Source organism: Amphiprion ocellaris, chromosome 19 (assembly GCF_022539595.1).
Source record: "Amphiprion ocellaris isolate individual 3 ecotype Okinawa chromosome 19, ASM2253959v1, whole genome shotgun sequence".
NCBI classification, from domain to species: domain Eukaryota; kingdom Metazoa; phylum Chordata; class Actinopteri; family Pomacentridae; genus Amphiprion; species Amphiprion ocellaris.
In genome coordinates this window covers 3489977-3514888 of record NC_072784.1, presented here as the reverse complement: position 1 = coordinate 3514888, position 24912 = coordinate 3489977, and the positions used below count along the sequence as shown (strand labels likewise).

The window sequence follows — 24912 nt, the reverse complement described above, 5'->3', positions numbered from 1 at the left end:
GTCATACCTGGACATGATACAGAGCAATTGTACCTAATGTCAAAGTAACCTTCGCTTTTTGTTTTTTTCAAGGGTGTTTTCCACAGCAGGACCTTCACCCAAGGACTGTGCTGAGTCTAAATTAAGTTCCAGGGAAATTATTCTACCACAAAAAAGTTCCTGTTTGGGTCTTTGAGGGGGCGGGGTTTTAGCACGTCTGATTTGCCGAGAGCTCACAGTTTTAGCGACCAGTTTTAAAAAATCTGGAGCTGTAAATACAGTTTTTTTACTTTTCAATTGCACGGAGCTGCAGAAGAAAGACTACAAAGTACAGAGAAATGTGTGGAACATCATCCCTAATTTCTCCTTGGTTATCATTAGACAATATAAAAGCAAATCTTTTTTTGCTTCTTTCACTCCCATTAATTTCATTGAACCAGCACCACTGTTAATGTGAATGAATGTGCAGTTAGCCACACAATCAACCCTCAACATCTATAATGACATTTATTCAACCGGAATGAAAGTGTGTGCTGAATGATAATAAACCAAGTCATTGTGATTTCTCTGTTCGCTTTATAGATTTCAAACACATCAGGTTTCTGGACTGAAACCTAATGAAACATTTCTAATCGAGACGCATGTTTAGTGTTTGCGACCATCAAAGTGTTACCCTGTAGTAGGCCAGCTGTAAGCTGATCTGGATGAATGCATCGGGGCTGATCCGACACTTCTTGATCCGTCCTTTTCCGAACTCTCTGAAGGGAAACACATGGCAGTCCACGTCATCAGCCAGGGCCTGGGCAACAGCCAGAGAAGTGCAGACCTGAGCCTGAACCTGAGAGGCAGAGAAACAGACTTTCAGACACCACATCAACACTTTCTTAAAATTTTTCAGGTTTTTTAGAAAACACAAAAAACTGAACCACACCACACTGTCAAGGTTTTTTACAAACACAAATGAATTTCCAGTTGCAGAGATGTGAGAGTCCAACAAAAATGGCGGGGAAATTTGGTGCAAATATGGGGAAAGAGCAGGTGTGCGATGACTATCTTACAAACGGTACCCACAAATGGCAGGTATATTGGCAGGAGGTTATCTCAGTGGACGAACATGAAGGAGACGCTTTATCTGGACATTTGAGTGTAACAGTTCGCCCTCTCCACATTGTTTTTATCTTGACAGATTTGAACATTGCCACAAGGTTTTTTATCATCAAAAGAAGAAATAAAGGAACCATGAAATGCTTTGGAAAGCACCCCTTAATCTTTCAAGACCTGCTAAGTGCAACTGAATCAATGTGAGCAAACTGTTGGACATTAGATGTTTCAAGTATTTTTTAGGAATGGGAAGGGGAATGGTCATGAAAGCAGGTCAGAGGAAGGAGTCTATTGTTCACTAGTGTAAAATTTGAGCATACTGATACAATCTGCAGTCACACTGTGTTTGTGTGTGGGAAATTTACTTTTCCCTGTAACAAATTAGATATATTATGTATAACACTGACAGAAATATCTTTATTACACATACATTACTGTTCAAAAGTTTGGGATCACTTGGAAATTTCCTGATTTTTGAAAGGAAAACAGTTTTTTTTCAATGAAGATAACTCTAGTTGAACATTCAAGCTGGAAATGGCTGATGTTTAATGGAATATCTCCATAGGGGTACAGAGGAACATTTCCAGCAACCATCACTCCTGTGTTCTAATGCTACATTGTGTTAGCTGATGGTGTTGAATTGTGTCAATGAGTGTGAGTTTTCATGGAAAACATGGAATTGTCTGGGTGACCCCAAACTTTTGAACGGTAGTATAGATAGATAGATAGATAAATAGATAGATAGATAGATAGATAGATAGATAGATAGATAGATAGATAGATAGATAGATAGATAGATAGATAGATAGATAGATAGATAGATAGATAGATAGATAGATAGATAGATAGATAGATAGATAGATAGATAGATAGATAGATAGATAGATAGATAGATAGATAGATAGATGCTTTATTTGTCATTGCACGTTTTCATATGCAATGAAATTACATTTGAGCTGCCCTGCCAATGACAGCTCAGGCTGCTGCGCAGTATATGTATATATATGACTACATAGACAACATGTCAGCACACAATACACACACTTCTAAGCAATCAAATGGCTCACCACATCAAACACACCTTAAATTGTCGCCAAGAGAGACGTGAGTCAATGTAAAGTCTGTAGTCTGAGCAAAGTCCGCTCCTTTAGTTCTTATAAGGTCATGTATTTTGATAACTCAATCACAGGAGTTTGATTTCACGCCTTCTCCTGTCCAGTTGATATTTACAGAGCACTGGCACAAATACACATTCATTAATCTGCTGCGTTGTGACTGATGCAACTCTCTGACAAACACAGGACATGAACTTCCTCAGTTCGGTTGCTGTTGTTTGATTTGAGTCCAGGATGTTTGCTTCCTCAGTCTTGTCTGTGAACATTTAGAAACCACTCCACCACCATGGAAAACTACCTCAAAGTTGATGGTGTCAGTTCTTAATCAACACTATAAGAGCTGAGAGAAAAGTTCAGTCTGGGCTTCTTCATTATTCACCCAGTCCTTAAGATGACTTTTGCTGCTATAAACACCAGAAAGGGTTAAAATGTTAAAGCTGTGGAGCCAGATTTGCGTGCCGTACACTTTGAAGCTTTTGTTAAAGTAAAATCCATCACTACTTCAAATAAAACCTTCACTAAACTGAATAACATTCATCAGGGGTATTTTTGTTTCTTTGTGTGCAATCAAATGTCTCATTTTTTGTCATTTTCTTTTCGCTGTTGTTATTTAGTATCTCATTTTTGTAAAATTTTGCCTTGTTTTTGGTCCAACTGTTGTTGTTTTGATTATGACTATATGTTTTGTATCTTTGTAGACACATTGTGATCTGGAAGTTGTAATGTGTAAAAGATAAACTGAGGCATATTATTGCTGAAATTGAATTCATTTTTATGAAGAAATTTCAGGTTGTTCATAATGTTTTGTTCATTAAATGTGAACATTTGAAGAACATACTTTTTTGCACAAAAACAAAAGACAAATTTGGAGTTTTATGGGTTTATATACTGTAATTTTACTGGTCTGGCCCACTTAAGATCAAACTGGGCTGAATGTGGCTCTTGAATTAAAATGAGTTTGACACCCCTGGTTGATAGCATACATTAACACACCGTTACTACACAGATTAACAGGGCCTTTGTGCCATTTGCTCCAGACGCTTTTCAGGTCGAAACACTGGAAACATGTGAGATAAGCGCTCATCAAACACGACCCGGGAAAATGAACTGGACACAATGGTGTGAATCTCATTTCTACTTCCTCTGTTTATTGTTCCTCTTTCTGCTCAGTCGCAGATTTATGATCCTAATATCTTCAAATGTGGAAGCAGAGGCTGGATAACGGTCTGCTTTGAAAGGCCATCAGCTGAGAGAACAGTGCAGGGAAAATCCCAGTCCATCCCCTCAGCCTGCTCTCTAAGGCCTGAATAGATCACATGCCACAGCAGTGAGATCGGTGGGACTTTTGATATCGGAAACCACCTCTCAGTCCACACCGTGTCAGAGTGCTGGTTTGTTTACTTATTTGTTTTAATGATTACCATTTAAACTAACTGAAACTCTCACCGAACTGCAGACATACTGCACATGTACTGTATTAGCTTTATATATATTAAGTCACGCTTTGTGAGTATTTTTAAGGCAAACTGTACCAGAAGACCGGTGAAGTTAAGGTGAACTACAAGACTCAGTTTCTTTTTCCTTTCAGAAAGGAAGTGTGAGTTTATAGTTTGAACCTGGAAATAGCTTCAAACTTGTATCACTCTTTGGAGGATTTTTAATTGTCCTCTTCACTCACAAACCACACACAGAGGATGAGATTGTAGATATTCATTCATCAATTACTAAACAATAAAATTCTTACCATTCAGGTCAATGTTCAGTAGCTTTATGTTTATCATTTACTCTTTATCATTACTGCTGTAATTAAAAACAAGCCTTCACCCACTCCCTGGTTCTTTCACCTCCACGCATTATTTTTATTTCCGCCACCCACCACTTTCTTTTAATCGTGCTTCTCATGCAATAGTGTCAATATCAGCCCATCAAACCCGTATTTTTAAAAGCTAAAATATTTTCCCTCTCTGCTTACATAACCTGTCCTCTGTCTGAACATGCCAAAAGAGTTTCTTTCTAGCTTTCTCAGGATGTGTCAGCTTCCTGCTTGTGCAATGTTTTACTACACTGAGCATTTATCGCCAATAAATAAACACATCAGCATGTTTTTGATATACATCACTTATAAAAATAATAAAGTCTGCTAACGAACCGTGAAACACTCGCACGTGACACTAACGCATCTGCTTCGGGTAGCAATAAGCACTGCAATTTCCGCTGCAGAGTGACATGAGTCACTGTTGAGCTCTTCCAAGCTACTCTGAACTCATGAACTTCTTGCAAAAACTACATAGAGACTTCCCCCTGGAGGGCCCTCGCAATCTAATATTGTACTTTTTCTTTTCAATAATTATTACCTGCAAAGTTGGCATCAAGTTTCTATAGCTATTTACTTTCACTTTAACAATAACAGGTGACGAGCTGAAACAAGCTGTTGATGTGTGTGATATTTAGACTCATATCCTTAGGAGTTACTTTCATATTAAATGATTACGCAGCACTAAAATTAACATCCTATGGCTTCTATTACCCCTTTTCCACCAAGAAGAACTCAGTGCTAGTTCGGTGCTGGTGCTCGGTTAGCTCAAATTGCGTCCTAAGAACCGGTTTCCTTGTCCACTGGCAAGGAGCCAAGCTACAGCCACGTCATTGCGTCACCGTAAAACATCAGTACGTCGCTGCATGTGTAACCGTTCAATAACGCTCGCGTATCGTAACCATGCAAGTGCGGTTCCTGACTTTGCGAGCCTACATTGGGATGCAGGAGCAAATAATCAAACTGTTAATAGCTACCTATCTTCATCGTAGTCACAGGCAACAGCGACTACGTTTGAGAAGACAGATAATTGTCAAAAATGTTTAAATTCTTAACAGTGAATGTGTTAGTGTTAGCTTGGCTACTTAGCTTCGACTACGTTTGCATCCATTACATAGCGGTTAAACAAACCCAATAAGTTAATGATAATATCTATGTTTATCTTTATACTGTTTATCTCCTCAGACCACTGCTGCTTGGATTTGGTGACCATATTTACCGGTTTTCAAAACTAATATTAAACATTACTACTACTACTAGCTCAGCTGTTTAAAAATGGCAATTCTGTCTTTTCGCTGTTGATTGTTGGTCACTGTAACCCCGACCCCAGCCCCTGACGTACTCGGTGCTTAGCTCTGGCCCAGCAAAGAGTTGGCACTTGCTAAGCACCAGTTTTTGGAGCCTGGAGTCACTGCTTAGTTGGTAGAAACACAAAGAACTGGTGCCAAGTTAGGCTCTGGCTCCGATCCAGCACTGGAACCAGCTTGGTGGAAAAGGGGCCTATGTAGTGAGGGTTTGATAAAGTCTTTTTCAAACTCTTTAATCGCTACTTGTCAACACTGAAGTTACTGATAAAGAAACAAGAGCAATTGACATCAGTTTTTGTCTCATATCACGTGACAAATTGAAGTAAAAATATGTAATTTGCAGTTCTCCAAAACAATTTTGAATTCAGATTTTGTCAAGGCAGTGACATGGTTTCCCTCCTTTCCTTCCTCTACAGAGAAATTTTTTTTATATTTACTGTAATGTTACTTTAAATTTACTCTTATGTACTGCAGTCTGTTTGTGACAGATTATTGTACCAGTGGGTGAACTTCCATTGGCATGGTGTGTGAATGAGGAAAGCTTTCATCAGTTTCAGAGGTCCTTGGTGATAACAAATAATGTGCGACCTTTGGAGTGCTGGATTGTGCCTGGCTGCTCCCTTGAGGGCAGATTCTGAGTAGTATTTGTCTCTGCACAGGCATGGGGACCCATACTTATTATGGTACCACAATAAGGACTCTTTAAATATTTACTTTTATTTCTGACAACACCCTCTATGTCACTTCCTGCTCACAGCTCTTTCCAGCCTTCTTGCTCATTGATGACACACCAACAGGAAATAAATCTTCCCACAACTTTTAAATTATCGTCTTGACAAGTTCACTACAAATAGAAGTTGAAAATTAATCTTTAATGTCTAAATTTCAATGTCAAAACTATTACCTCTTATGATTTTTACGACAGACCCCACAATAATGTTTTGGCCATTATTCAAAAGGGGATATTTTCAGCCATTAAAAGACAGAAACAATATCAACAATCTAAAATCACTAACAACTGCTGCTGCTTTAAAACAAATGGTAATGAAAAGAGTGTAATCAGCAAAGTAAGAACGTCAGATTATAACATCTGCGCTGCATGAATATGATTGGACATGATTTTCCACATAGATGTGAACGAGACAATCATTGCCAAGCTATTTAACACAATGCCTATATACCGACATAAATAGTTACGATTCTTCCAGCAAAATGGGCAGGTACTTTTTTGTACTCTCAAACACCTCTTAGTTTTCTGTAAAGCTTGCTTTCATCAGTGCTCCTAGCCAGATTCACCAAACTGTTAACTGCGATCAATTGACACTCCAAAAATGTCCAATTTTATATCAAGAACAGTAGAGAAAAGAAGAGCTTTTACACCAGAGCAGCAGGAAAAATGATAGCAGTTTTAGCAGTGTCGGCAGCTGATTATTTGACCTGAAATAATGATAAAAGAAAGTAATGATACTAAAGCTGCTATTGACAGTGGCAGAGAGGTATTATATAAGAGAATACTACTGCCAAGAGTGGGAGATCTTATCAGCAGAGGATGGCGCCAAACAAACCCCAACATGAAGCTGCTGGAATGGAATTTTCCATCAACAGCATAGCAATATATTGCTGTGCCAAAATATGCTGAGGTAACTGTTCATTTTGCACTACTTTTTAAAAAATTCTATACTGTACTGGTGTACTCAAAATGCTGCTGTGGCAAAATGCTATTTTAGTGCAGACAGTCAGACCTGCTATAGCGCACATCTAATTCTTTTCCCTCTCACCTACAGTCTGGAACTGAATGTGGGGCTGTATCATCATCAAGCTCACCACCTACTTGTGCATGAAATGGGCAGATGTTTCTCTCATCTACCTCAACGCTACTTGAGAGCTGAACAGCCTGTAGCTTGTCTGGACTAAATTGGATTGAGTGGTACATGACACATGGTAGATGGTTGCCAAATACAGCACATATACAGCACTCTGATGGCTAAGCTAGTCTAAAACTTATTTTACTCCCTGATGGAAGAGCTCTCCTAAACAGGCAGTTGAGTTAATTGCTGGCGGTGGGCGATCTGATAGCAGAGCACTGGGCATGTGCTCTCAGTAGTGAGTCATCATTTGGATTCCCAGCTGGCAGGACATTAACAGTATGTCATTACCCTTTCTCTTTCAAACTTCCTGCCTCTCCTCACTGCTCCTATCTGACAAAATCAATAAAAACAAATTTAATAAACTACATCTGGTGCTCTGTGCAGACAACCAAAAATCCCAGTCACTAAAATGTTTCGTCATGGTTTTAAAGTCAAACCCATTTTTTGTTTTGTTGGGTTTCACTGGTTTTGATATTTTAAACAGGAAATAATTTGAGGGAGGGGGATGGCTCACATAACAAGAAAAGCACTCAGAGAGCGCAGTACTCCTCCAAGACTGCTTAGTCGTATCATTTCTGACGGCTAAAATCTTGAAAAATTTGTCTCAGAAATAACAGCATCATAGAACCTGTCCATTTAATATCAATGTACCCACAAACAAAACGACCTTACACTGAGCACAGGCGTGTGTTCTGCATGTGTACGTTATGTACAGATACTGAACTGTATGATCTAAATATGTAGCGGGTGAAAGGGATTGATGGGACTCAGAAACACCCCCACAATTAAATCAATTGTTCCTTGTATCATTTCCAACAGACAAGCCCCGATAAGTCCACAGCAGTGGATTTGTAGTGGGATCACAACCATGTGATCGTCTGCAGGCAGCTGACGTAGTAGTAGTAACAGACTTGTTGTCACGGTTACAGTGACGCCGTGCCACTATCTCACAATGATACAGAAATCTTTAACAAATCCGAGGATCCAGATTTTATTGTATCATTTCTGACCTTCCCTGAAAATTTCATCCAAATCCGTTAGTCCATTTTGAGTAATGTTGCTGACAGACAGACAAACGTACGCCGATCATCACATAACTCCACCGTTCATTGGAGGAGTAAAAATATTAATTATGTACAAACTACTGTAATCAAATACAATTAGGCTTGCATTTAACTCATCACATCATGCTCAGTTTTCACTGGTACTGACAGTGACAGAGAGAAGTTGATGTAAGTTAACCAAAGGTAGGTTTTGAGACCCAAGTGTGGCAGTGTTCACCTTTATTTACACACTGTGCTTATATGTGACAGAATAAGTAAAAGCAGTTTCCTTTGCTTAGTACCGCGGCCTGTGGAAGTTGATAAGGATTAAAAATGTTTGGCTTCCTTTCTCTCAGGATGTCAGCGGGCGGTGAGCTACGATACAGGAAGAACAGGTATTGAAAAACGAACAAAATAAGTGAACACATTTTTCTAGAAGGCAAAATTTCAGAAGTTGGAATATTATATCCGCAAAGCCTGTCTTTTGATCAAACCTGACCCGCATCTCTTATCAGAATACTTACTTGCACTTCAGTTCCTGTGTACAGTGTTTACCCTGCTGCCCTGCCTCCACAGAGGAGGAGGGCTCAATAAGGTCACAACAACTGCTATTGTTTTATATTTCCACTGACATCCACTTCTTTTTTTAGCAGAAAATTGAAATGAAAGTCAAAGTTTGTGGTTGTTTTAATTTAAACTGATGTGAGTCCAGCTTCCTCATGTCATGTGAAGGGCTCATTTGGCAACCATTTGAGCTGGAAGACACTATGAACAATGGTAATACGTACTATTCTATTATTTAATTACACAAATAGCTTCAAGGAGAGGGTGCTTTGAAGTGGCTACATACTCTCCTATAGACTGCTGGGTTATAAAAAGCTGATATTTTCAGCTGACCTTACAGGTAAAGTTCACAGACAAGATTGGCTCACTCGCTCCACACACACACACACACTATTGCTGACTCTCAGCCAATCAGAGGACAGTGAACTAAACACGGCACGTTCACTGACATTAGGTAAATCTGGAACTGAACAATAAACATTGAAACTTCAACATCAACAACAATATCAGTAATAGCAATATTCTGTTATCTTCTTGTAAAATGACTCATACATGCATGAAAGTCATTGATATTCGTGACTTTTCCAAAGAACTGATCGATATCGTGATGCACGTAACGGCTTTGTTTACACTTTCGTCGGAGGTCTGACTTAAGGTGAAAATCGACTTACGTAGATCATCAGGAACGAAACTCTGATGTAAGTTGAGGACCTCCCGTATAGGAAAGTCAAGGATTAAAATTCAAAAACTGCTGATTGATCTGGTCAGCTTTTTACTAATTTGACTCAATTTGATGTTTTACTCATTGACCAACAGGGATTACTGTGTTTTGCTTTGGTTTCTTTTGCCAAGGTTAAGTTTGATTTTCTGTAACCTCTGTTTTGGAACTGGATCTACTCCCAACTGAAAGCTGCCAGGGTTAGATGGGCATCAGGTATGACATTGAAGTAAGAAGATTTCAACTGCTCAGGAGACCCCTCAAACTCAAAGAGGTCTTAAAAGGACTTTCTCTTCAAACAGAGAAAATAACAAAGTGAAACGAAGACTGCTGCTTACATGACATACTCAGGCATAGTCATGGGACATGTCACTACTTTCACTGAAGTTACTAACAACGTATATTATCACAGATATACACATGAGATTCTGAAGTGTTGAGTGGGTGTAACTCCAAAGAAAACTACTGACAGAAATCTTGTGTTCATACCTCTGAGGGGATGTCCCAGACAAGCCTCTGAGGGTGGGGTAGTGAACGATCCACCTCGCCTTTACAGTGACCATCTTCAGTGTAGCCCAGATGGAAGGCATCTGTGGCCAGGGTGTACTGGAGAGTGAAATGCAGTTACACAATTACTCATTAATCTTTAAATGTTCATCAAATTTATTTTCTCACCGTCGCTTGTTTAGAGACACTGAAAGGGCATAGTGGGGATTTGTATCATGGCAGCTAAATGGTGAAATAACTAGAGGATGCAAGTTAGCCTTAATTCTCTACACTGGGACCAGCTGCTGTGATGGATGTGATTTCAATATAGTAAAGGAAACCGCTGCAATAACATCGCCAGGCCAAACCCAGTCCGAGAGATAAGAGAATAGAACAGAATAGAGTTTATTGACATTTGCACAGGTACATCACAGTACAGGTACATTGGAATTCTTGTAGATGATTCTGAGTCAAAAAAATTATTTAGCAACAATTAAAAAAAAAAAAACAGGAATTGTTAAATTATATACCATTGACTTCTGGGAAGCAGCATTTTATCGAGCCTTATCCATATCTATCTCTTAGTGAGATCTCTTTTTTGTTTTCCAACAGCAGCTGCAACAGTAGTAGTGACACGATGTGGTGCAACTCTGGTAAGGGAAGGATTTTCTCTTCTAAACACAGCTGCTTCTCAGGAACAAAAATCTTTCACTTCTGGTTAACTGACCGTGATGGATAAATGCTTGTAGGTGCAAATTCACAAGTCAGTCGCACCTACCTCCCAAAGGTGAGCCACTGTTGGTGCATCGGCCCAGGAGTGCTCTGCATTCAGGCCACTCTTCCCATTCTTGTAGATCACAATGGAGAAAGATTTATCAAACCACCTGAGAAATGACAAGGAAGAGGAGAAAACATATTTTATTAGGAAACAGCTTTTATTGTTTATTTTTTTGGTGGGGGTGGGCATTTTGCCTGTATTTAGATAGTGCAGTCAAAAGAGACATAAAGGTGGAGGAGAAAGCAGCGGAAAGGCACACAGTAAAAGTCTGGCCTGTTTAGAAGTGAATCTGAGAGCCACTGCTTGACTGTATTTGTGTCCCACTGGTATATGTCCCAACCATTCAGCCATTGGGACATCCCATGAGAGTTTAACATGTGAAATATATATTTAAATATTTGCTACTGTTCTGTTTAGGGGGGATCATAATTACATTAGGACTGATTCAGTGTGAGTGTAGAATGTCTATGCAACTTATGTAGTTTTATGACAACTGTCCAAATCATTTTAAACCACTTACATCACTTTAAATCATTGTGCCTTGAAAGGTGTATATACCGTATATTGAGTTTTAATACAATTAGTATTTTGATAGATTTTAATATTAGAAGTGTTGAATTTATAGCACTGTACAGCAAGTATTTTTTAAGAGTATATACTAACCTTTAATGTTAATGTTACTAACCTGCCTGTTGTCTTTTTGTTGTATGTCAGCTGCTGAATACTTGGATTCCCTTTGGGATTAATAAGCTGTCTGTCTGTCTGTCTGTCTGTCTGTCTGTCTGTCTGTCTGTCTGTCTGTCTGTCTGTCTGTCTGTCTGTCTGTCTGTCTGTCTGTCTGTCTGTCTGTCTGTCTGTCTGTCTGTCTGTCTGTCTGTCTGTCTGTCTGTCTGTCTATCTATCTATAGTCTGTCTGTCTGTCTATCCTTTTTTTACACTGTATTTCTTAACAAAATGTCAGGAGATGTGCTATGTGAAGACACTGCTATGTTTACAGCCTTTGTACTAGCATGACAAAAAACCATGATCATTGTTTTTGAATCAGGCATTCACAAAGACAGCAGTTAACATGCGAGCTAGTAAAATGCAGAACAAGGGGTCCTTGTCCTGAATAACGAGACACAGATTGTAGCTGCGACTGCAAAAGTTAACCAGAGTCACAGGAGTTGGCAAATGTGGGAGAGTAGAACAAAAATGGATTGTGATGTTGACAGTAAAAGACTAGACAGTATGTAGCTACATAGCCTTCACAAACAAGAAAAAAGATCTATTCACAGCGAACATACAGTAGACAAGACACGAAAGTGTTTTTTCTAGATATTTTGTTATCAAGAAGCCCTGATATAACTAAACAGGAGCCTGACATAGCATCAGGCTGAGACTCAGACAGACATACGGACAGACAGATTAAAGGATATGGAGATACACTGGGTCACTTGGAGATAGTGGAACAGAATGAGGAGTGTAGGCGTCTGTTGTGACTCATACAAAACAGACAGCAGACAGAGCTCAAAACGAAAGCATTCGTCTTTTATAGACCTTTTACTTCATCTTACATTTGTCATGTCCGCAACTATGTGGAGGCAAATGGGGGGAATTCTGCAGCAGTTTACTTCTGAGATAATTCAGCCAAAGTCGGAAAAATTTTCCACCACTATGTTTATTGAGTTTTTTGTTGTTTTTTTTTTATTTTTGAGAAATGCTGTCTGTCTGTTAGTCTCTTAATCCAACTGAAATATTAGTTTCATTTAATGAATTTGCTCCAAAACATTACATTGTAGAGTGGAGCTGTAGATTCCTCACTGAGAAATACTGATAATTTGAAAAGATGTTGTTCGACTGTGGAGTGTTTTGCAGTTTTAGGGGTTGACTGTTCAATACAAGCATGAATGTGGCTATTCAAGAAACAAAAAAAAAGAAAAAAGACAATCTATCTCTTGTACTTTATTTGTGACCTACTCACCTGTCGTAACATTTCCCATGGAGCAGAGACTTGGCATAGCGGTCCAAGTTTCCTGCTGGGTCGTCTCCCCTCATGCCTTGCTCCTCATCGTCCAAGGTGATGAAGAAGGCTGCCCTCTCGATGGCATCCAGGGATCGCCTATTGACACCAGAGCTGAAGTACTGCTTCCTCATCTGAGCCCAAGGAATCCTGCAAGTAGGTAACACACATAAACAATGACACACTTCAGATTCATGATGATTATTGCCGTAATCACTGGCCAGCGTTTAATACTAACAAAAACATCCACAGTGTTTTGTTTTCCAGAGCAGGCTTTTTTTTTACTGTCACAAAGAGCACAAAATGCAGGAAGAGCTTCAAGAGGTCAGGACATTCGTCGAGCAACTGCAGAGGTCATTTTAAGATTAGGGAGACAGATTAAATATTATCTAACATGTGTCTGGCATTGCTCAATAAGAAGCTGTTACAACACTGTATCCTCCCTTTGTCATATGTCTGTTTTAGTTCTCCAAGACAAACACGGAAAATGCAGCAAACAAAGTTTAAAATTATGTTTCCATCAACTGAACTGAAGTTCACAAACTGCATTCCCAAGAATAAATTAACAGGAAAATGTGGTGTCACGAAAATGTGAAATTTTGTGGCTCTTCTGTGGATGGATGGAAACCCAGTGAGGGATATTTTCCCAAAAATACCTCAACAGCTATGTGACAATTTATACACTCATTACAGTATTTTATGTTTTTTATGTCGTACAAAGGCTAAAGACTCTATAAAACACCATTTTTGGTACAGAAAATCATTATTTTCTGTGTTAAAATGTAAAAATATGGAGATTTTAGTGTGCTGTTTTTTGCACCTGGACCACTTTAGACCAGGTCCAGATCAAAAACCACTGAGTTTTGGTGGGTCATATCTGGAATAAATTGTTGTACAAAGGCTAAAGACTCTATAAAACACAATTTTTAATCCAGAAAATGATTATTTTTTATGTTGACATGTAAAAACATGCAGATTTTAGTGCATTTTCCCCCCATCTGGACCACTTTAGACCAGTTCAGGATCAAAAGCCACTGAGCTTAGGTGGGTCATATCTTGAATAGATTGTTGTACGTAGGCTAAATACTCTTTAAAAGCATAACTTTTGATATGGAAAACCATTATTTTTTGTGTTAAAATGTAAAAACATGGAGATTTTAGTGTGTCTTCTTACATCTGGACTACATTGGACCAGGTCCAGATCAAAAGCCGGTGAGCTTAGGTATTTAGCTTGTATGAAGGCTAAAGATTCTATAAAACCTAATTTTTGATATGGAAAACCATTATTTTTCTATGTTACAATGTAAAAAGATGGAGATTCTAGCATTTTTTTTTGCATCTGGACCACTTTAGATCAGATCCAGATCAAAAACCAGTGAGCTTAGGTGAGTTAAATCTTGAACAGATTGTCGTACAATGGCTAAAGACTCTTTAAAACATATTTTTTGATATGGAAAACCATTACTTTTTGTGGTAAAATGTAAAAACATGAAGATTTTAGTGCTTTTCTTTTGCATCTGGACCACTTTACAACAGGTCAAGAGCAAATATCTCTATGCTTAGATGGTTTAAATCTGGAGAATATCACATTTTTGTACCGACAGTTTTTATTGGTACAAGCCTGATCCACAGAGGAACCCAATGGACCTAAGGGATCCACTGCCGATGTCCCAGGACCAGACATAAATAACAGGACACCCACAGAGGTTGCATGTTCATCTAACAATGATCAGAGCTGTTTTAGCAGCAGGCAACCATTAACAAATGAGAGGCTACTGGGCGGAATAGCTAAATTTTACACCACATGTTTTGCACATTCGCCAAATTCTTGTGCACTGTGATCACAGCCACCACTGTAAATCATTTCACAGCCATTAACCTGGAGCTGCTGGTGACGGCCACCTGATCAGCTTACATCCCAACATTCACCTTTCAATGTAATGTAATTATTAAATTGGCCCATAACAAACAGATGCCTGCTAAACACATTTATTATGATCTAATTTTAAAGGTAAGATCATTTTCGAATGCATGAAAGGGAACTGAAAGGAAGATATCACATATACAGACAAACACAAACCGAAACCAACCGTCCATCTACACAACTATGTAATTAAAGTAATTTCCATTAGACTTGTATTACTTTCTATTATGTCAAAAGTATGCCGATTGTGTTTCAAGTGTTCTCTGGGATCGGCAAACAGCGTATTTATCAAACAAATAGGCTCATTTCCGTCCCTGAGTCATTATTCTCTGTGTTGCATTTCTTATCTCATCACAATAACACACTAAAATCTTGGCACTCCTTTGTTTGCTGTTGTGAGTTTGGCTTTCCTTTTTGGCCCTTCACTTTCTTCTCCATTTCTTCCTCTTCCATTTCTCCTTTCTGTTTCTCTTCATAACTCTTTTGTGGTTTTCCTTGTGCTATTTTTATTTGTACCCTTCAGGGATTTTCCCACAGTATCATTAACTTGCAGAGCCAGTAATTTTACTTTCTTGCATAAATAAATAATGGCTTGAATAAAACAAGCACACATGCAAGATTTTTTAAACCCCAGCTCTGTGGCACCTTCAATCTTCTATTTAATTAGCATTATTATCTTCGTAGTTGGACTGTATTTCTTTGTGCACTTGAGAGTTTTGTTATTTACTTTTCATGGCCAGAATATCAAGTTTAAACCCTTAAGGTCACTCAAATATGCGCAGCTTTCTGCTCAGACAGATCTGTGTCCAGTTTGTCAAAACCATTGACAGCTGTGTGAGGTTTATTATACAAGCATACAGACTGTGTCAAATAATCCTGCGAGCAACAGAAATGCATGGACTTTCAAATGTTTTCCCATGTTTTTTGCCGTTTTATGACGATGCTGTTGGAAAAAATGTAGGAATCTGAGCTTGTAAAGACAGTTTAACGTATCTGTGGTGTGGTCTGGTGTGCCATTAAATGTGAATAGACCATAAACCCTGGTTGGGTTTGTGTGCTCTGGCGGCATCTGGTGATCACACAGCAACTTCTGTGTATAATTCAGCCCCAGTGCAATTTTGTATACAGGAACATCGCTTTAAACATAAATACATACAGTCATGTAACACCTGTTAAACACATCACCATCACCCATATAACACAACTGCTAATAAACGTTGTGTTTTTATGATATGTGTGAAAAGTGAACATTTATAGAGAATCAACAAATTTGAGGAACATTCACATGTATCATTCTGAAAAAAGAAATCTGCTAATGTTTTGTATCTTTACCATTTTTTCCTGTCAGTTTTTAACCTCTTGCCGCCGATCGTTGCGAATTTGCATCATACCACTTTCATTCAGACTGTAGCTGAGATAGCGTATCCATCCCCCAATGCCGGTTTCTGCATATTCAATACATACCTCGGAACCTTTTGCAAGCAGTGGTTTCTGGTAGGACCGGTCGGAATGGGTCCTAAATTATTATATATCTGCTACTATTATTATATATCTGTTCTATGTGTAACAGACAAATTAACAATCTCCGCTTATCTTAGCACCAGCTGGAAAGCAAAAACACAAATAATAATTTTTTATAGATAATTGTGTTATAAAAATGTGTTGTTATTTTTTTTACTGATAAGAACCTGAAGCTGCTCAATAAACTGAGTCAGACTGCCTGATATCACGCAGTCATGAGGTGATCACGCACTGAGCAGGAATCAAGAGCATTCGTGTCAAACTTTCCAACTGTCATATAACTTGTACAAAAATGTGTACTTCAGAATCTAATATTCAGACAACCCTGTACCTCTGTGAGAGACTTGTCTCCTTGCTGCAAGAATTAAAGCAACTTTGGTGACTGTGTCTTTCACAAAATTTCTCAGGCAGATTGTATATAAATTCAGGCGTTAAAGGGATTAAGCAACAATTACTCTTATATTACTCTGAAATGTTAGTCATAAAAAATAATTATTCAGTTATTTCACACACCAAAGGACACACCAAAGAGTCCCCCATTGTTCCCACCTGTCTCCAGCAGTAAGAGCTCCAAGTCTTTCCTCTCCAGGTAACGGGGGTGAAGTGTCATCCAGGATCCTCTGGATCTGGTACTCAAGCTCCCTGGGAGACAGCAGCCGGCCGGCCCGGTAGACCCACAGGCGGAAAAAGCGCCCTTTGTGATACACGGCCACAAACTCGCTGTCCTGCCAGTGCTGGAGCACATCTGTGGAGGAAAGGAGGATTATTTCACTTCATATCTGCAGAGATAAACAAGGCTGTGGGGGAAAAGCCTGAGCATGCAGCAAAGGTCTGGTCAGACGATGTCCAGCTGTGGACTCAGCTGCTAAATTAAATTTTTTTTTTAGCCTGGTGTGGTATGTACCCTAAAAACTCACCCCTCAACATAGAGGTCATAAATGTGGCCCTATTTATGTGAATATTGTTTAGTTGGTGTCTTATTCATTCCCACTGTGTTGTTTTAATGGCTTTTAATTTCACTTTCTAGCTGTATCTGTTATACAATGACAGACATCTATTGATTTGAGGAAGCTCAGTCGTCCAACGTTAAACTGTGGGATGTAACTACAACAATGACATGTGTGCGGCTATGTAGTGTGTGTGTGTGTGTGTGTGTGTGTTGCGTTACCAGTCTCAGTTCCTGGTGTGCGTGTTGTGTTGAACATCCTCTCACACTGAGCAGCACACAGAGGGATGACAGTACCTGGAACACGACTCTGACGCACAGAGACACACACATCTATTATTAATTTTTTCTGTAACCTTTTCTCATCCGTTTTAATTTCTGGTTTCATTTTTTTCTGGACTAGAAAAGACTGAAGAAGCATGCAAGAACACCTGAGAGTAAAAACTAGTGGCTATACATCTGCTAAGAGTAGATTTTTTAACAAGTTCTACAACAAAAAGAATAGTAATTGTCACCATTGTCACATATGAAAACACCCAGTTCATGCATTTCATTCATCCACTTTGCAGAAGTGTATGTCGCCTCACTGGTTTGAGTTCCTCTCGGTTGACTTTGCGGCGGTAAAGCAACAAGGCAGTGATGGTGTTTCCTGCTCTGGCCGCCTGCACTGGGGTCGGGGTCACATACAGAAAGTCCTGGGAAGGAACACACACAGGACAGAAAAAAGGAAGTAAGAATTAAATGTTACATAAATTTCTTATCTTGCTATAAACCGTTATAAACAATAAGGAAGACAAAAGGTTTAATGAGGATTGACAAAAGACTATAAAAGGACAAGATAAAAACAAGAAAAAGGAAAAAGATGAATCTGTTTTGGCTCAGCATACTCGTCAAAATTCAAACACATTTCAATTCATCCTTCTGTGAGATGTGATACTGTGAAAGCTGGTTACCATGCCATAGTAGTTACTGTTGACCATTATGGGACTTCGGCTCCTCAGGTAGATGTATTCCTCCCACCAGTCGCTCACCTAGAACCAAAGCAGGGAATTAAAACTTTTCTGTTCATTTGAAACAGGACAAAGCAAACAAGAAACGTAGAGGAAACTTGAAGACTTTCTATTTATGAAACTTTCCAAAACTCTTTCATTCTGAATTTCAGTCACCAATAACTTATCCAGGTCATTGCTTACTGTGGACACTAATCTTTCCAAGGTTTAAGACATTGATGGAGGCTCACAGTGTGTGGAGTGGATCGCTATTTACGTCTGCCACAAAACTATCAAACAATGCAAAAAAAAAATGCAGGACATCTACGCCAAGGATGTGTTACGGAGGTAGTGTAATTATCTCAATATGCACACAAATCTGGGCACATAAACTTCAGCCAAGTTTAAAATGTGTTGCAAATCCAAAGCAGCTGCCACTTCAAATATTTGTATGTTTGTTGTGCCTCCAAGTGGCTGCATTCCTGCATATGTTGAGCTCATTGAATTCTTAAACTTGTCTGAATTTAACAGCACCGTGTGGATTCAATATATTATTCCGCCTGAGATTGAAACATGCTATGAGGCTGGTAGTTAGGCAGATTTACGACAAATGTGAGGAGCATGAGGCTCAGAGACTGTCATGCTAACAGGTAAGTACTTTTCCTAAAGGACTGTACTTATGTCCACATTTTATCTATTTTCATTCTTCTAATCCACTACATTTAGACAGAGATGTTACTCTTCTTACTGCACTATTCAGTTCAGTTTAATTCAGTAGTTTATTACTAAATCCGCTACAGAAGCAAAAAGAGCAAAATTCTTCATAATTCTTTACATATAAATAACAGGCGTCGTCTCTATTTTACACATCAGTTCTACCAACTGCATCAATAAAGTGAAGCACACATTACTACATCAATAGTTACACAATATATACTTTTACTTTTGGTACATTCAGTACGTTTTGATGCTCATACTTTTGAACTTTTGCACAAGTAACATTTTGAATGAAGGATTTATTTTTACAGTGGTACTGTTACTTTTACCTACTTAGATCTGAGAAAGTCGTTCTTCTACCTCTGCATGGCAACATAGAATGAAGTCTGGTGTCCACAACCTGTGCAGATCTGTTTTTTCTTGTACTTTTGTAGGTTGTTTGCCCTGTTTAACTGGATTTTTACTGCACGTTGCAGCCTCAGTGGTCTCAGTAGCCTTTTTTCATTCTTGTTTATCATATTTGAGCGTCTTTTCTTTAACTTTGTCTCGTAAAGGAAAGGAGGCAGACATATTTTGATAAGTGGTTGCCTGTTTTGTTTTAAGGGCTGCATTTAGATAGATGTTCGATTTGGGAAATAAGACCAGTGGTGTGTTTAATATCTATAATATATGCATATGAATGTGTGAGTGAGTTTACTTACATAGTTGGTGGCCCATAGAGCTTTAAGTTTCAGGTAGCGCTGCAGGCGGTTCCCCAGGTTAGACTCAAAGTGATTGGCCAAGTCTGTCATCCGTTTAAATTCTGGATCAGTCAACAGGGGACGCACTGATTCCAAGTACTGAGAGACAGAAAGTGATAGAGGGAAGGTAAAACAGCAACAGTCACAATCTGGTTCTGGGGTTTAGAGAAAGAGTCATTTCATCACATACAGTATTAATAAAGAAGTTTACAGGTACGTTGAAGCGTGTTTATACTCACTCTGCTCAGTGTGTCTTTGATGGGAGGAACAGGCAGGTGAGGTAGAGAGGTTTGATAGCTGTACAGCAAAGGCTTCCTGCTTGAAAACAACCTCACCAGAGTCTGACAGAAACAGACAAAATTGCCAGTATTATTGGGAATGAAAGCAGGGATCATGATCTCTGTCTTTTCAAAGCAGCCACAGAAGGGAGCTGCGGCACCAAGCAGAAGCAAAGCTTACCACCCAGACTTTGGTGGTGTTGGAGATCCTGCCGTGCTGTTCGAACATCCACTGATGGTAGGAGAGCAGCAGTTTGAGGCAGAACCTTAGAGCCAGGATGAGGGAGAGCCATAACAGAGTGCTGAAGACCAGCGCTGACACCATGGTCTGACCCTGGGCACTGAGGGACACATGGAGACTGGACAGAGGGAGGGGAAAGACATTTTAATAAGACAAAAGTGAGCAAAACAATATTAACTGAAAGAAAAAACATCTGACAAAGCAAAATGTTTCTGATTGCAATGAAACACACAAAAAATCAGTGTATAAATGACAGAACCAATATACTAAAAGTTGATGTTATAGATATCCAATTTAGATGTTTTAAGACATTATTTCAGACCAACAATTTAATTATTTTTGTATGATTAAGATCTGTATATACACAAACTGAATACATTTTTATGACATTAATTTGGTTGTATGCAATTATGGATACATGCTGTTAGTCGTCTATTGTAACTTAACATAATAACATAATAACACCTTAGAAGACAAACTTTATGCTGTTTTAACTGTTGTCATTACTGTCATTCGTTCTCCTTAAAAGTGCCAATCTTTTCTTATGGATGCTGACAGTGTCATGGTTCCCCCCTTCTCTGTGCTGTGCTCCTGGCCAGATGACATCCCAGGCCGACTGGGCACAGCTGTGCCCAATCAGCAATCAGGGGCAGTTAAAGCCTGGCTCAGACTGCCGGCTACTGAACCGGTCTACTAATCAATTAATCAGGAAATACTATAAATCCACAATGGAAATATTCATTAGTTGCAGCCTTAGTAAAAAGCAATGCACAAACAGTGATCTATTAATATCAATGAATGCATATTTACCACCATAAATAAGGTTTTTTTCTATGGCAAAATTTTAAAAAATGAATGACTGTCAATTGCAGACTCCACATGTAGAATCTCACTGTGAGGAAGTACAAGTTAACAGTATGAAAGTACAACAGCACCATCTGCTGGGTGACTGAGGAAGTGAATTTGACTTCCTCAGTCACCCAGCAATAGATTTTTAGAACAATACAAAGCAAAAATAAAATAAATTTAATAATAATGCACCAAAAATGGTACAATAATGTGGGTTAGCAGGACAAAATTACAAAACAGTAAAATATAATAACATAAAGGGGCACTGAGAATGTAATAAACTGAAAGTAAAGCGTGAGCAATGAAATCAAGAAAATAAGTAAAGTTTAATGGAAAATATGTTGTAAATAAATGACAGATATTTTTTCTGTGTGTATGTTATCACTGATTCAGAGCATTAAAAGTGCTATAATCCACCATGAGGTGTCCAAACAGCTATTCACAGAAACCCTTGTGTTGGTTTAGTAACATAATATGTGTTCAGCTTTGGAAAGGCACACTTTTAGTTACAATCATGAGTAGGAACGTCGCTGTTTACACCTCTGTTCTGTTCATTATGTTCATATACTTTATCGCTCATACATCAAATGTGAAATCATTAATTTTATCATGATTATTGTGTAATACATTAGTGTGTTTGGCTACAATGCAGACAGAGAATCACTTCTGTGTTTGCCATATCGAAAGCTAGGGATGGTGAAAAGATTGGTAGGGAAGTAGGGGAAAGTTCAAGTGTAGGAACCAAACCCTAAGTGCTCTACGCTGATTCATCACCTAAACATGCCAAAACCTTACTACGGTTGTTCAGATGAGTCAAACATAAGCCCTCCTGACTGTTAGCACATGTCAGACTGGTCTTAAAATGGAGATGTCACTTCTAGCTGTTGGACTCTCTTGAGCGTTGCACATCACTCTGTGAGACTCTTTAAAGCAAATAAATTAAGATTTTAAAATAAACTGCATTTCTAATGTGATCACAAACTTTTGATGCAACAGATCAGAGTGTTTGAAAGTTAGGAACGCAGATATATAATAGTAAAGTGTGACTTCAAAATGCAAACATTTCAAAAATAACAAAAAGTTCAAGCTGCAAACATCACTGACAACTCAACTCTGAACTACAACTTTGAGTGACATTTTACAGAAGAACATTCAATTCACAAAAGAAAAAATATGGAGAGAGTATATCATGAATATAACTCACTATTCAATAATTTCTAGACAAAAAATATGACAAAACTATCTCCTTATTATGAAATCTGGATCTTACTATTATGAAATAATGCTTAATAAACTAAGCAGCCACAACTGATAATGTGATCACGAGTTCAACTAAATCTGTGGAAGAGAGCATGATATGATCAGATCAAAAGATAGATTATCATATGATTTTCTGCCACAAGGCCTCCGACTTCATGGTTACAAAATCTGCATCTCACGACAAGATCCAATCTTGTAATAATGACATAGTATGACTTTACAAGACAAGGTCTCTAAAATGTTTTATGTGTGTGTGTGTGTGTGTGTGTGTATGCAATGCACTTCTGAAAAAGGTAAAAACTATTCCTGCTCCCTGTGTGTTTGTACCTGAGCGGCAGGTGCTGCTGTATCTTGGCGATGAGCCCCATGCTGGGGTCTGACTGCATGTACATGGTGGCCAGGATTCCAATGGCAACAAAGAGCCAGGAGGAAGGGCTCGCAGGGAACACTCCCTTTATCACCCTGTTCTGGTACCACAGAAGAAGAAACACTCGATTAGTCAAATGTGTTGACCTCAGTAACCCTGAAGCAAAACAGCCGTTTCCTTCTGGAAATAAATGGCAACTTATACCTTTCAGGAGTGAAGCTATTACCCCTTTTCCACCAAAAAGAACCAGATGCTAATTCAGTGCTGGTGCTTGGGTGGCTCATATCTCGTGCCTCCTAAGAACCAGTTTGCTTTTCCACGTCATTGCGTCACCGTAAAACGTCAGTACGTCACTGCATGTGTAGCCGTTCAACAACGTTCGCACATCCAGGTGCCGTTCCTGACTTTGTGAGCCTACATTGTGATCCAGGAGCAAATAATCAAACTGTTAGTAGCTACCTGTCTTCGTCGTAGTCACGGGCAACGGCGTCTACATTTGAGAAGACAGGTAATTGTCAAAGATTTAAATTCTTAACAGTGAATGTGTTAGTGTTAGCTTGGCTACTTAGTTTCGACTATGTTTATCCATTACACAAACAAACCGAATAGGTTGATGATTATATCGATGTTTATCTTTATAGATGGTCTTAAGGCTAATTGTGAGGCAGGAAGCACTGGGTCTCCTCCTCAGATCACTGCTGCTTGGATTTGACGTCCATATTTACCGGTTTTCAAAACACTAACACTAAACACTACTAGTACTCGCTCGGCTGTTTAAAAAAACACAAAAAACATGTTTTTGATATCATTCCATCTAAATTTTTAAGTTACCTTTTATATTTCTAAAGGAATTGTAATATTTGCATTACTACCCCAAGCTCTCTATCACTGATAATATCATACAAGAGGTGATGCACAAACTTGGAGGGACAGAGAACAGCAACATTTAGAGGGAAAGAGTGGAAAAATGTCAACAAAATGCAGGTTGACATTTTCTATTGCTGTTTTGTGTAATATTCTTCTTTTTACATGATCAAAATGTTCAAAATCTGTTAAAAAGTCAAAAATAAACGTATTTCAAACATGAAATCATTGTTGTGTGGACCAAAATATAATACAAACAATAATAAGAATTATTATTCTTAACCAAAATCACATTGATTCTTATACGGGTCATTTTTGACCCACTTATGGGAGTGTAGGTTCCAGTCACTGGAGCATCAAAGGGTTAAGAAGCTTCAATATCACATACAGACACTATAGGAGCTTGATCCAACACTGAGGAATGTTGAATTAGCTCTTAAAAACAAATATGCCCAGTTATGCCATTTCAAAGACATTTTATGCCCATCAACTTGAAGTTAAACACAATACACTGATTTAATTTTTACAGTTCTAACATTGACAAGTAAAGTTAAGCCATTTTTATTGATATAGCACATTTGAAAACAATAGCAGTTGATCCCAGTTGATTTTAAGAGAAAACATGACAATCAAGGTAATATTTAGAAAAGTTAGATGACACTAGTGTACAAAAAAATACAAAGACAAGAAAAAAAAACATATTTTTGGCGTCACCGGTACAACAAGGAGGTTTGTAAAGAGATCAGAGGAACTTAAGCACAACAACTACACTCACATTAACAGCTGTGTCTCTGTCAACCCGGCAGGACAAACATACATGTCAGTACATGTTAGGAAGCGCTCGACATTCTTAGCTGGCACAGATGGGAATTGAAACCCTGTAATAAGGCTTTCTGCTCTCTGCTACCTCCTGGACACAAATTACATCCCCACATGCTTCCTACCGCTCACATTACAAGTAACCCTCAAGTGGCAAGTGCTGATATAGCTAAGAAACTAAAGCATCTGTCTTTATCTATAGCTGATTAAACCACTTCGGTGGTCACACTTAACTTGTGATTTTTGTGATATACACAGTAAAAAAACAAACAAACAAAAAAAAACTTCTCCTAATCAGACATGCAGTGAGCAGTTTTTTTTACATTACAAATGTGTTTAAGGATGGATTTTGTCTCTACTCCTGTACTTTGGCTGAGCGTTAGAGCTGGATAATTAAAGAATTTCAAATATTATCATTTGGTTCACTCTGCTAGGATACAGCAACAGAGTTATGTTGGGCTGAAGAGGCTGTGAGGAGAGTTACATGTCCACCCAAAACAAGGAAATCCTTTGGATGATATACAGGCAACCTGAGCCAGAGAAGGCAGGAAACACAGCAATTGTTTGTCAGCATTCAAAAAATTAATGAGTGCACAGAAAGTCAAAGTCTGTCCTGAAGGCAG

General features: G+C 38.6%; 1 protein-coding gene across 1 annotated transcript in view; it reads right to left on the bottom strand.

Moving 5' to 3' along the window:
* Positions 1-24912, bottom strand: part of cpt1a2b (carnitine palmitoyltransferase 1A2b) — a 45071-nt gene that overhangs the window by 11170 nt on the left and 8989 nt on the right. The window contains exons 3-14 of the mRNA XM_023266918.3: positions 22567-22706; positions 20071-20248; positions 19851-19952; positions 19573-19710; positions 18119-18196; positions 17753-17860; positions 17388-17475; positions 16769-16964; positions 12736-12924; positions 10773-10878; positions 9998-10114; positions 653-817 (exon numbers count right to left, since the gene is read on the bottom strand). Of these exons, the coding sequence (XP_023122686.2) occupies positions 653-817; positions 9998-10114; positions 10773-10878; positions 12736-12924; positions 16769-16964; positions 17388-17475; positions 17753-17860; positions 18119-18196; positions 19573-19710; positions 19851-19952; positions 20071-20248; positions 22567-22706 (1605 nt within the window). The remainder of the gene's footprint in view (positions 1-652; positions 818-9997; positions 10115-10772; positions 10879-12735; positions 12925-16768; positions 16965-17387; positions 17476-17752; positions 17861-18118; positions 18197-19572; positions 19711-19850; positions 19953-20070; positions 20249-22566; positions 22707-24912) is intronic.